This window comes from Diabrotica virgifera, chromosome 10 (genome assembly GCF_917563875.1).
Source record: "Diabrotica virgifera virgifera chromosome 10, PGI_DIABVI_V3a".
In the NCBI taxonomy this organism is placed as follows: domain Eukaryota; kingdom Metazoa; phylum Arthropoda; class Insecta; order Coleoptera; family Chrysomelidae; genus Diabrotica; species Diabrotica virgifera.
Window position 1 is genome coordinate 1,368,036 of NC_065452.1, and position 13,245 is coordinate 1,381,280.

General features: G+C 31.9%; 1 protein-coding gene across 1 annotated transcript in view; it reads right to left on the reverse strand.

Moving 5' to 3' along the window:
- The window catches only part of LOC114341705 (insulin-like receptor), a 523,292-nt gene that overhangs the window by 28,653 nt on the left and 481,394 nt on the right, over positions 1–13,245 (reverse strand). The window contains exons 10-13 of the mRNA XM_050641373.1: positions 12,623–12,792; positions 12,146–12,316; positions 11,926–12,079; positions 3,177–3,415 (exon numbers count right to left, since the gene is read on the reverse strand). Coding sequence (XP_050497330.1) covers positions 3,177–3,415; positions 11,926–12,079; positions 12,146–12,316; positions 12,623–12,792 — 734 coding nt within the window. The remainder of the gene's footprint in view (positions 1–3,176; positions 3,416–11,925; positions 12,080–12,145; positions 12,317–12,622; positions 12,793–13,245) is intronic.

The window sequence follows — 13,245 nt, forward strand, 5'->3', positions numbered from 1 at the left end:
TTGAGTAACTAGGTCCATTTTCTGTTGGAATTTACCAGCTGAACAGACGGGGCAGTGAATTGTAAGTTTTTTTAATTCCCTCTTGTCTTCTTCGCTCCAGCATCCATCTGGCTTGCAAATTTTAGAATCCATGGAGGTGTTACCAAGGAAATGGACCAATAAGTTTTCAATTTAAAAATCTTTTAGTAATGTTTTAATATTTTTAAATATTATAATATTGCTATTAGGATTGAAAACTACTTCATCTTTCAGAAAAATAAGTATTGAAGAGAAAATTGTTACCTGATTTCTGCAAACTTCACATTTTTTGGTGTAGACGTTCTTTTTAGAAACGCAAAATAGTTTGTGATTCTTTCTAGTTTGAGGTGAATCGTTCAAGTCGGGTCCACATATGCGACCCGAACTGTTTGCGAACTGCTCGCATTCAGTTCGTTGAAAATATATTTACAGCGAACTCATCGCCAACTCATCACGGAAATATCGCAGACAATATCGCAGAAAATAACAGACAATATCGCTGCGTATGCGGTCCAAATTGAACTGCGAAAATCCTTTGTGTTCGCCCAAAAACCGACAGGCCGTGGTTAGTGGCGAATGAACATCTCGTAAGTGGTTCGTCCTGCCCCGTCCAAATTATACGAATATAGTGTTCGCATACAGTTCGGTTCGCATATGTGCACCCGACGTTACACGTTTGGGTGTTTCACCTACTTTAGACGTATAAGAGCAAAAACGCACTGGCGTCTTTTGAGCGACAAACTCTTTTAACACATACGGGCGGCTGGTTGTCGCTGAATAACACGACTGCTAGTCGTGATTTCAGACTTTATTGGCGTAACAAAAAACATTGTTCTGGTTGATATTGAGAAGGAAAAAGAGTTGAGGAAAATTTAACCGTCGCTGAAATGGACGATAAAGAGACACTCGTCTATGTCTAACCATAATAATATATTACCCCAGGCTGTGGGTGAAAAAACGTGATATAATTCAGGAATTTTTTAAACCTATCAGGTGTTGTAAAAGACGATGCCAGGAATTACTTCTACTAAAATGTAACCAAAAATTTTGTGCGGTTTTTTATTTATGACGTTTTTCATTTGTTAAATTTGCAATTTTTAAAGATTTTTAATTTTGCAGCTTAGGATATTCATTTTAGAGAAAAACTTTGAATAGAAAATTGTAGTAAATTAAAAAAGCTACAATTTGAGCTATGGAAAGTTTAACTTCGTTAACACGTTATTGAAAAACAGCCTGCGAAAGATCCAAAATGGCCGTTTTTTGCAATTGCATTATTTATTGTAAAAATACCTTTTATTTATTTTTTTAAGGCTTTAAAATGAAGATCTTTCAATACCAAACATAAACAAATTTTTAGAGCTCGATTGGTGAACTTGTTGCTTAGATATTATCTTGTTTATCAAGGGGGTCAAATGACGAAGGCTATAACTTAAAAAAATCATAGAGAGTTAATCCAAGATCTACTCTCCTTCTAAAGACTTATATTTTCATATTCTGATGTAAATAAATGCGTAAAACATTTTTCAACCTCTTATTTAGGGTTTGAAAATAAGGGGGCAAATTTCGTTATAACCATTTAGAACTGAAGCCGCCCCTATACATCCTATGAGTTTCTAACTTGCAGATTATTGTTGCTGAAAATAAAATAAAGATTAAAAACAAAATAAAAATTTTCTACGACCAACAAGCCGAGATAATTGTTTTTGTTTTTTTAAATCGTAGTGACTTTATTTTTATAACAATTAAGAAATTATTTCACAGTCATTGACTAACGAAAGTCTTATTAAAATACAAATTATTTTAAACGAAAATTACATTTAATTATTAAAAATGATTTTTAAAGTGTAGTGGAGATTTATTTTATATAAAGTGTTAAAATTTTTGATGAAAAAACTTCCTGACATTCAATATGAAAAAAATATTGTTGTAGTGACACTGTTTTTCAACTGACTTACACATTTTAGAATTGTTAGAAATACTGTTCTTATAAATAAATAGTAACTCAAGCTTCATTCTCTTGAGAATTAATATAATCCATTTTTTGATCATTAGGTATTAGATAGATTAGTATTTCAAACAATTGTAAATTTAAAAAATCCACGAGGAAAAAATTTTCCTGTAGTTGGCTGTATACCATTTATTACAAAAAAACATAAAATCCTTTATAAAAGATATATTTGTTAAAATCCCTATACAGGGCTACATCACAGAACAGAACTAGTTTTCAATCGGTTGACCGATCATCATCAGTGTTAACGTGAATCTAACATGCTAACCACCAAAGTAAAAAATATTTGGGTAAAAACCCTTTACAATTAATCCGTCATAGGAACATAGAAATAAGATGTCAAATTAAACATAATGTTTAAAATATCCAATGTTTCATGCTCTAGGTACTATTGAGCTCGAATCTGACTTGTTCACGTCATAACTGTATGGTAGCAAGTCTTGTTACCATAGGCCACTTTCTCGATTTCTTTGCGGATTCCTGTTCACTTTCGGATTTGCGTATTCAATGTCCCCTTTAAACAAATCAGAAAGATGCCTGGCGAAAAATTTTTTTAAACAAATTCAAAATTACCTTTTTGCCTCGAAAAATGTATTTTTTGGTTTCTTGGGTGATTTTAAAGAAAAAATGTCTCTTGTTATATTTCTGAAAAGTTGATAGTTTTCGAGTTATAAGCGATTTAAAATTTGAAAAATGCGAAAATACGCATTTTCGATGCTTGGAAACTAAGTTTTCTTTTTCTTTTCTTTTCTTTCTAAGAAAGACAGAGCTATCTTTGACGAACTGTATATTATCAAAAAACCTCTTTTGTTGAAGTACCAAGAAGACTGCCAACTGAGAGCGAACTGTACCGATCGTAAGTTCCAGTACTTGGCATCAATGTCGGGGTTCAGAGAATGAAATGTCTGAAAAATTAGAATATTAGGATATGATGTATGTGCTGCCATCTACTCAAAGAATTGTTAAACGTTAGTTTATTTGAATGCCACCCATTTTAACTGCGGCGTGAACATACTCCCTTAGTCATATACATGTAGAGCCGTCGATAATTTGTCGCCGACTTCGTCGTTCAAATGACGTGCGTGTGTTAAGCTTAGGCGTAACTGGTTATATTTAAATTATTATAGTTAAAATAAATAACTGAACTTACCCTTTTCTTTGGTCCTAAATGATCTCATTGCTGCAACACTACATTCGTCATCACGGCAGGCCCAAACATGAACATCATACATAGTATAGTGATGTAAGTTTTTTAAATAATAATTTGTATTCTTTGTTTTATACACATGCTCGGTGTCATTTTTTAAATATTTTGCTGGATTATCTGTAGATTCTTGGAGGGAGCTATTTGTATAAAGGACTGCTTCTCTTTTTTCTCTTTTGCCTGGCCTAAAAATAAGTGTTATTTAAATTAGAATGGAAACATAAAAATTCTTACTAGTGTTTATAAAAATACTCAAAATCTTAAGTAGTTTTTATTGTTGGTAACAGATTTGGGCTACCGGTTTCGAGGTTTACAATATTTGCCTCATCATAGGCCCCCCCCAGTACAAAAGTCTTCGTATAATAAAACGACGAGATATCAGTTACAAGAACTGATCTGCTACAATAGATAATCTTGTGTGTTACCAACACGATCAATACACCCATTTAATCAAGTGTTGGGGTATTTCTGTTCGAGTGATACATTGAAAAAACTATAAAATAATTTGTATATACTCATGATATTTTTCTCTACTTCCACATTATTTTAGTCGTATTTGTCAGTATAGGTATTTATAGTTGTAAAATAGTTGAAAGTAAGGACATCGCATACATAAAATTTACAAACACAATTTTAAAATAACACTGGCCAAGGATGTTTTTACATAAAAACATACACACATCAAATTAATCTAGGGGACACCTATATTAATAGCTTTAAATCAATGTTAGCTGCAAATACAAAAATAAATTTATGTTTTTAATATTTTTTGGTGTTTTGTCCATTAATGTACCAACTTGGATGGTAATGCTGATTAAATAAAAAATAATGCTAGTTAAATAAAAAATTTAAGAAAACAAAAGAGACGTGGCTGAGGTCCCCTACACGAACAGAAATGTCATTAATCGTTTGTGTTTAAGGTTTCAAGACACTGGTGATGTTGCGTCATACAGGCCGTATAAGGATAACCAACCAGATTGAAGGCCGTTTTATTAAGTTGCAGGCTTTGCGAGATCGCACTGTAACTGCATCACAATTATAAATGAGGCTGCAAGAGATCCATCAGGAGTTTGTGGCCAAACCATTAGAAATAGATTGCATGAAGTAGGGTTAATTGCTCGAAGACCTGTGAGAGTGCTTGTGTTATCCAGAGCAAATCGCGCTCATCGACTACAGTGGGCACAAGAACACGCAAATTGGTTTAGACGTGACTGGTCCTCTACTTTGTTCACAGATGAATCCCGATTTGGATTTGCACCAGATACAAGACGGACAAGAATTTGGAGACGATCTGGCAATGCTGAATGATTGGCCACCGTGCAGGAGATTCATAGACAACAAGGCAGCAGCATAATGGTATGGGTAGCATCACTCTTGGTGGAAAAACCAATGTCGTTTGTCCGGAACGGTTTCTAAATGTAACAGACTACGGTGATGTTATTCTCGAACCTATTGTTGTACCCTTTGCAGCACTACAAGCTGGGCCCCAATTTCAATTAATGCACGACAATACGAGTCCGTATACTGCCCGCATCGTGCGAACATCCCTCGGAAGATAATGAAATTCAGGTTTTACAATGGCCTGCAGAATTGCCAGATTCAAACCGAATTGGGCATGTATGGGACATATTGGGAAGACGCATTTTACAAAAAATATTGCGTTCAATACAAGACAGCAACTGTTCAAGAGCCTTTCAGTGGAGTGGAACAAAATACCGCAGCAAGACATTGATTATCTGATAATGAGTTTGCCTAACAGATGTAGGACAATCATCAACAACCGTGGAGGTCATACACTATACTAATTTAACCTCAAGACTACTTTGTAGGGAGTTGAGGGGCAATAAATTAGTTTTTCATTTTTTTTTGTTACCATTTTGACTAATGGAGTTCTCTTTTAATGTTCTTAAGAGCTAAGGCGATAATTCTAAGAAAAAATGTTTATTTTATATTCGGGACACTTGTTTATAATTTTTTTTTAAATATTTGAAATAAATTATTTGAAATCCTTCTGCAATCTCGAAATTTGTTTTTGTCCCCTAGATTATTTTGATGTGTGTATTAGGGTGGAAACGCACTTATGGAATAAAATTATTTCTGTCCTTGTTTTATAAAGTTAGAAAAAACGCCGAGACCCGTCGATTTGTGGTTTTAATAAATGTACGTTTTTTAGATATAAATTTAAATGTATAGGGTAATTCACGAAAGTCTAGTATAGTCCATAAGCTTTATTTTCAATGGAGCACCCTGTATATTTTTGTATTTTTAAAAGCTGCTTAAGAACCTGATTTCACCGAACTATATCATGTAAGTTGTATTATGAATAATACATAATGAAATTTTGAAATTATACGTATGTAAAATACTTCTGGAATAAAATTGTTTGTGTCCTTATTTTAGAAAATTATAAAAAAGACGCTAGGATACGTCAACTGTTAAATTCAAATAAGCACTTTTTAAACATAAATTTAAATATACAGGGATTAACGTGTCTAGTAGCATAGTCCATGATCTTTAAGTTTAATGAAAGAATGTATACTTTTATGTTTTTAAAAACTGCTAAACAAAAGTATTATTGTAAACTGCTCATCTAAAAAAAGTATATTATGTAGGGTCTATTATGAATAATATAAGGTGAAATTTTAAAATTATGTGTAATTTTCGTCGAATAATAAAAATACATAAAATTTTGAAATTAATAGTTTTTCATACTTTAAATAATGTTATTATTTTGTAAATTGACTAAATAAAGACATAAATGTTCTAAACTAAGTATCAATATATTGGGTTTTGTATTTATTGTCTTGACGAAATTTATAATTTTATAAATAATTACAAAATTTTCCTTTGTATTATTCATATTAGACCCCACTCCCACGCCCTACATAATACACTTTTTTGAGATGAGGTTGTTTAGTAGCTTTCAAGAACAAAAATATATACAGGGTGATTCATTAAAACTAAAGGTAATGGACTATGCTATACTTGCGTGAATAACCCTTTATATTTAAATCCATGTTTATAAATTGCCCCTTTGAATTTAAAAGTTGACGTGTCCCAGTATTTTTATAATTTTGTAAAATAAGCATAAAAACAATTTTATTCCATAAATGGTTTCCATATTTTATAATTTCAAAATTTTACCCTGTATTATTCATAATACACCCTAGCCCTAGATGATATAATTCGTCGAAATCAGGTTGTTAAACAGCTTTTAAAATATAAAAATATACAGGGTGCTCCATTAAAAATGAAGCTTATGGATTCTGCTAGGCTTGCATGAATCGCCCTGTACATTTAAATTTATGTTTAAAAAGTGCACATTTATATAAAAATCGATAGGTCTCAGCGTTTGTTATTATTTTTAGAAACAAGACAAATAATTTTATTTCATAACTGCCATCCACACTGTATAAAATGTGAATTTTATGTAAGTATGTTATGTCCTTACTCCACGTTTTCTTACTTTTAATTATTTTACAACTTTAAATACCTACTTGGACAAATACAACTCTAAATAATAAGAAAGTAGAAAAAACAACTGGGTATATACAAATTATTTTATAGTTTCAATATATCACTCAAACAGAAATACCCAACATTTGATTAAATGAGTCTCTTGATGGAGTTCATCACACACAAGACCATCTATTGTAGCAGAGCAGTTCTTGTACAGGGTGAGGTAGATAAAGGGCCAATTAGAAATATCTCAAGAACTTAATGTTGTTGTGAAGCTGTTTTCTTGTGGCATTTTGATAATCAATTACTTTTAATGGGAAATAAGCCACAATTTTACCAAAAAAATGATTTTATTAACGTTTCGAAGCCCAAATCGGGTTTCGTTGTCAAAATACAAAATACTACTAAAATAAACAAAAATGTTGTTGCTAAGTAAAAAAATTCTTCTAGTAATTTATTTAATCTGACTCATTTATATTGGCAATTCAGACGTATATTATACATTTTAAAGTAGAAGACTTTAAAATTATATCGCCAATATTTATGAGTTGCGTTCCTGGGACGACTTTACTAAAAGATAGTTCATTCGATTACATCAAATCAATCCCAACTCAAGAATATCCGTCACAGAAAAAATCATAGCATGTGATCTGTCTTTAAAAAGACAACCAAATGCAACGATGACAGTAAAATTCTCGCGTTAGAGATTCCATAGTAGAACGGGATCCTATAACATCCACAAGAAATAATACGAGGAAAATATCAATACCATATATAAAAGGACTATCCGAGAAACTTAAAACAATAGGAAATAAATTCAACATTTCAACAACATTCAAAACAACAAACACATCGAGATCTATTCTATCTAAAACTAAACCTAACAGTGAATAAGAAAGAACAAAGAATTGTATTTATAAAATACCTTATGAATGCGAACAATTTTATTTAGGTGAAACATCAAGACCATTAAACGTTAGAATAAGTGAACATCAGTCTTATATTAAAAATAGAGAATTTGATAGATCTCAAATATGTCAACATGCATGGGATAACGAACATAGAGTTCAGTGGAGAGATGCAAGTATAGTCCTGAAAGAATCAGATAGTAAAAAGAGATAAATCAAAGAAGCGGCTCTAATTATGCTAAATGAAACCAATTGTGTCGCAAATTCCTCGGTAGAATGCAGTAAGATGTGGTTACCCATACTGAAAGAGGAAGCCAATAGAAAGAAAATACCACGATTAGTAAGTTAATAACATATCGAGTTAATACAAGTAGTATTACTTATTGCATATCTATGTATTAATAATATTATTTATAATTTAAACATATTAAAGTCAGAATTTGGTATTAGTTTTTTGAAAGTAAATTAAATGTAAGACCAAATACTTACGATGTCGGGATAGTATCACGAGGTTTTTTCCTGGTTTTCCCTCGTGATTTACTATGGAATCTCTAACGCGAGAATTTTACTGCCATCGTTGCATTTGGTTGTCTTTTTAAAGACAGATCACATGCTATGATTTTTTTTGTGACGGATATTCTTGAGTTGGGATTGATTTCATGTAATCGAATGAACTATCTTTTAGTAAAGTCGTCCTAGGAACGCAACTCATAAATATTGGCGATATAATTTTAAAGACTTCTACTTTAAAATGTATAATATACGTCCGAATTGCCAATATAAATGAGTCAGATTAAATAAATTATTAGAAGAATATTTTTACTTAGCAACAACATTTTTGTTTATTTTAGTAGTATTTTGTATTTTGACAACGAAACCCGATTTGGGATTCGAAACGTTAATAAAATCATTTTTTTTGGTAAAATTGTGGCTTATTTCCCATTAAAAGTAATTGATCTCAAGAACTAAAGGTAACTGACTCCTGAAAATTTGAATTAAGGGGTTGTGAAGAGTGAACTGTTTAATGAAAATATTTGCATCTATTTGCTACTTCCGGCTATGCCGGATAATTATCCAATGATAAAAATTCCAATACAACTTCGTTAGACCATTCCATATTAAAATTCCATAGCACTGGTTCCATAACATAGGTTCCTAGTCTGTATCAGCTTCCGACTTCCTTTGAACCGTGTTCATTTACCGACAAACGAAAACAGACTTCGCGCCGGCCATAAATAGAGGGTTCGGTCCTAGCTCAAGGATCGTAAATCACAAATTTTGAGGAAAATAACGCTATTTCACATTGCGTTGATTCCCGTCTTTAGTATCTACCTTTTTCTAGTACATATTTTCCATTTTCCTTAGCGTGCCAGGCCACATTCCATCGGATCCCAGGTTAACATTGCCCTTTTTGTTGTAGTTGGTTTTTTCATATTTGCCCAAGTTAGGGTCCAAGTTAGACATCGATATGTCATGATAGGAAGAATACACTGGTTCAAGACATTAACTTGGCCCTATTAAAAACATATTTTTCATTATTGTGATCATATTATCTTTCTGACTATTTAACGTATTTCGTCAATTTGAAGGTATTTGAATATTCTTCTTCTTTATGTGCATATCCGTGACGAATGTTAGCAATCATCATGGCAATCTTTATCTTATCTGCAGCAGCGCGGAAAAACTGCACATATTTGTTGTACTGAAGAAGGTTCTGAGGTTCTTTAAAAAGTATGTTCGTCTTCTACTTGGTCCTCTCTTTCCAAATAGGTGGGGCACCAAACTGAATGTAGTTAAGTCAAAACCACCCCATGATATCTGACGGGGCCCCTTTTAGTGAAAGATCGTGGGCAAGAACGGCGTCGCGCACGATTACCTACACCACTAATTTTAAACTTTGAATTAAAAATAATTATTACTAATATTAGTTAAAACCAGCATGATCCACAGCAGGGAAATCATGTCTACAAAATGAATTTATTCCATCCTTTACGTGCTCACAGTATAGAAAACTATTAGAGATTTTTTATTGAAAATGGACATGTGGTATTCGTATGGCAGTAGTATTTTACGAAAAAATTATAATGAAATTTGAACACCCCATAAAAATTTTATGGGGGTTTGGTTCCTTTAAACCCCCCCCCCCCAAACTTTTGTGTACGTTCCAATTTAAATATTATTGTAGTGCCATTAGTTAAACACAAATTTTTAAAAACTTTTTTGTCTCTTAGTACTTTTTCCAAAAGTCAGTTTTTATCGAGATAGTTCAATATTTGTCAAATCCACCACATATTTGTATATGGTAAAGTACGATTATGGAGACTTGGTAATAATATGAAAATTTATTTATGATTTACATTTTTAAGTATATTTTGAACCATATTAAAAAAGAAGCCACATCTCGATAAAAGATGCTTTATCAAAAAAATACAAAGAGGCAAAAAAGTTTTAAAAACACTGTGTTTAACTAATGGTACCGCAGTAATAGTTTAATTGGAACGTACACAAACATTTGGGGGGTTTAAAGGAACAAAACCCTCATAAAATTTTTATGTAAACATATTAAAAAAGAAGCCGCAACTCGATAAAAACTGCCTTACCGAAAAAATACTAAGAGGCAAAAAAGTTTTAGAAATATTGAATTTAACTAATGGCACCACAATAATAATATATTTGGAACGTACACAAAAGTTTGGGGGGTTTAAGGGAACAAAACCCCCATAAAATTTTTATGCGGTGCACAGATTTCACTATAATTTTTCTTTAAGATGTTCTTTCCATAAGAATGCCACGTGTCCATTTTCAACAAAAAATCTCTAATAGTTTTCGATATATTCAAAAAAATCGATTTTCATTTTGTAACTTCAAAGGGCTGTAACTTCTTTTGTGTGCATATTTGTACTAAGGTAAGTTAGGTTCATTCGAACTATTTTTGGTCCCAGAATATGTGGTTTAATTTATGACCTGTATTTTTGTTACACCCTGTATATATATACAGGGTGTAACAAAAATACAGGTCATAAATTTAATCACATATTCTGGGACCAAAAATAATTCGATTGAACCTAACTTACCTTAGTAGAGATGTGCACATAAAAAAAGTTACAGCCCTTTCAAGTTACAAAATGAAAATCGATTTTTTCGAATGTATCGAAAACTATTGGAGATTTTTTATTGAAAATGGACATGTGGCATTCTTATTGCCGTAGCATCTTAAGAAAAAATTATAGTGAAATTTGGACACCCCATAAAAATTTTATGGGGGGTTTGTTCCTTTAAGCCCCCCCAAACTTTTGTATACGTTCCAATTAAATTATTATTGTAGTACCATTAGTTAAACACAATGTTTTTAAAACTTTTTTGCCTCTTAGTATTTTTTCGAGAAGTCAGTATTTATCGAGATATTTCGAATATTTGTCAAATCCACCACATACATATTTGTATATGGTTAAGTACGATTATGGAGACTTGGTAATAATATGAACATTTATTTATGACTTACATTTTTAGGGATATTTTGAACCATTCCAAAAAAGAAGTCACATCTCGATAAAAGGTGCCTTTTCGAAAAAATACAAAGAGGCAAAAAAGTTTTAAAAACACTGTGTTTAACTAATGGTACGGCAGTAATATTTTAATTGGAACGTACACAAACATTTGGGGGGTTTAAAAGAACAAAACCCCCATAAAATTGTTACGTAAACATATTGAAAAATAAGCCACAACTCGATAAAAACTGCCTTATCGAAAAAATACTAAGAGGCAAAAAAGTTTTAATAATATTGAATTTAACTAATGGTACCACAATAATAATTTGATTGAGACGTACACAAAAGTTTGGGGGGGTTTAAGGGAACAAAATCCCCATACAATTTTTATGGGGTGCACAAATTTCACTATAATTTTTCTTTAAGATGTTCCGGCCATAAGAATGCCACATGTCCATTTTCAATAAAAAATCTTCAATAGTTTTCGATATATTCGAAAAAATCGATTTTCATTTTGTAACTTCAAAGGGCTGTAACTTTTTTTATGTGCATATTTGTACTAAAGTAAGTTAGGTTCATTCGAACTATTTTTGGTCCCAGAATATGTGATTTAATTTATGACCTGTATTTTTGTTACACCCTGTATATATATATATATGAATTAAAACCACTACAAACAACTAAATATTGGCGAGCGTGACAAATACCTTTACACATGTGTTGCTATGGTAAAACATCGGAACCAAGTGTTTCCGATGACTAGTTTGATGAATTTTTAGTTATGATGAATATTTTTGTTGGTATTTACGTGTTACACAACGCAACCTAAAAAATAATTACCTCTTAAGATAGACCTGATTGAGTAGATTGTCTTCAAATTGTATTCTTTCTTCAGCGCCTTCATCAAATTGTGTCGTACTTTGAGTAGAACTTTCACATTGACAATTATGCAAAGGTGGTGGTTTTGTGGTAGAATGAGCTTCTTCTTTAGGGGCTACAAGGAGAAAATTGAATATAAAAAATATCACCGCATTTACTATAAATATGTTAAAACACTTACTGTGATCACTGCAATAATCATGTTCTTGATTGTAGCTCTGGTCATCGCGTATTTTTTTTCTAATCTCATAGTGCGTTATGGGGCCATTGGGTCTTGATGGAGGACCCCACGTAATGTACAGAGAGTCACTAGCATTGCTGATAACATTAAGGTTACTTGGAGGCAGGGGCACTACAATATAAAATAAGATTAAAATACATCAATGTATATTGGGTTCTATCCAATTAATAACATTTTGTGTGCTAATAAATGGATCGGATCAAACTAATCTACGCTAAATAAAGCATAATACGTCAAATATTAAACATGGCCACGATATTTTGGCGTCAAAATAAACGTACTTTCAATTAAAATTGTGTTCCTATGGAATCTATAAAATAGTTTCAGAATCATATTAAGAACTGGGTTAAACTTAAAAAGTAACATGATAAAATAAACAAAACTAGCACAGGTATATTTAACTAAAATATAACTTACTGGAAGGTAGCGTCCTAAAATACTGTATTTCGCTTTGTGCACCGTTTCTTTCGCTAGCTATTGTGTAGGTTTTTACATAAAATGCATATTGAGTATATGATTCTAAGTTTTTAATTTTGTACGTAATAACGTCTTCTTCCTCTTTGTTAGGTGTGTCAACAACCTTCCAACTAAAACAAAAACGAATAGAAATCAAAGGTAGAAATAAACAATATTGAAATGTGACATACTAACAGTAACGTCTCTGACGCCAACTGCATATACGACTGAAAAAATTAATATCTGATCACACACAATTAATTGGACATTAACTAATGGGTAATATATGACATCCAAATAAAGCGTTTGAGCTCAAATTGCTTTAGCACAATATTACTAGTTTTCGTTCTACAGGGTGATTCATTAATATGTTTTTCTATTCTTTTTAGGGATATATTGAAAACTATTTAACCGATTTAAGTTCAATTTATTCTATAGTTTAGTATGCTTAATAAGAAAATGTTATTAGTTTTACCATTGACATCAGGTGGCGCCACCTACTATAACATTGGTTTATTGACCAATTTTTTGTCCGCCCTGTATGCATATTCTCGGAAAAAAACTACCATCATCCATCCATACAA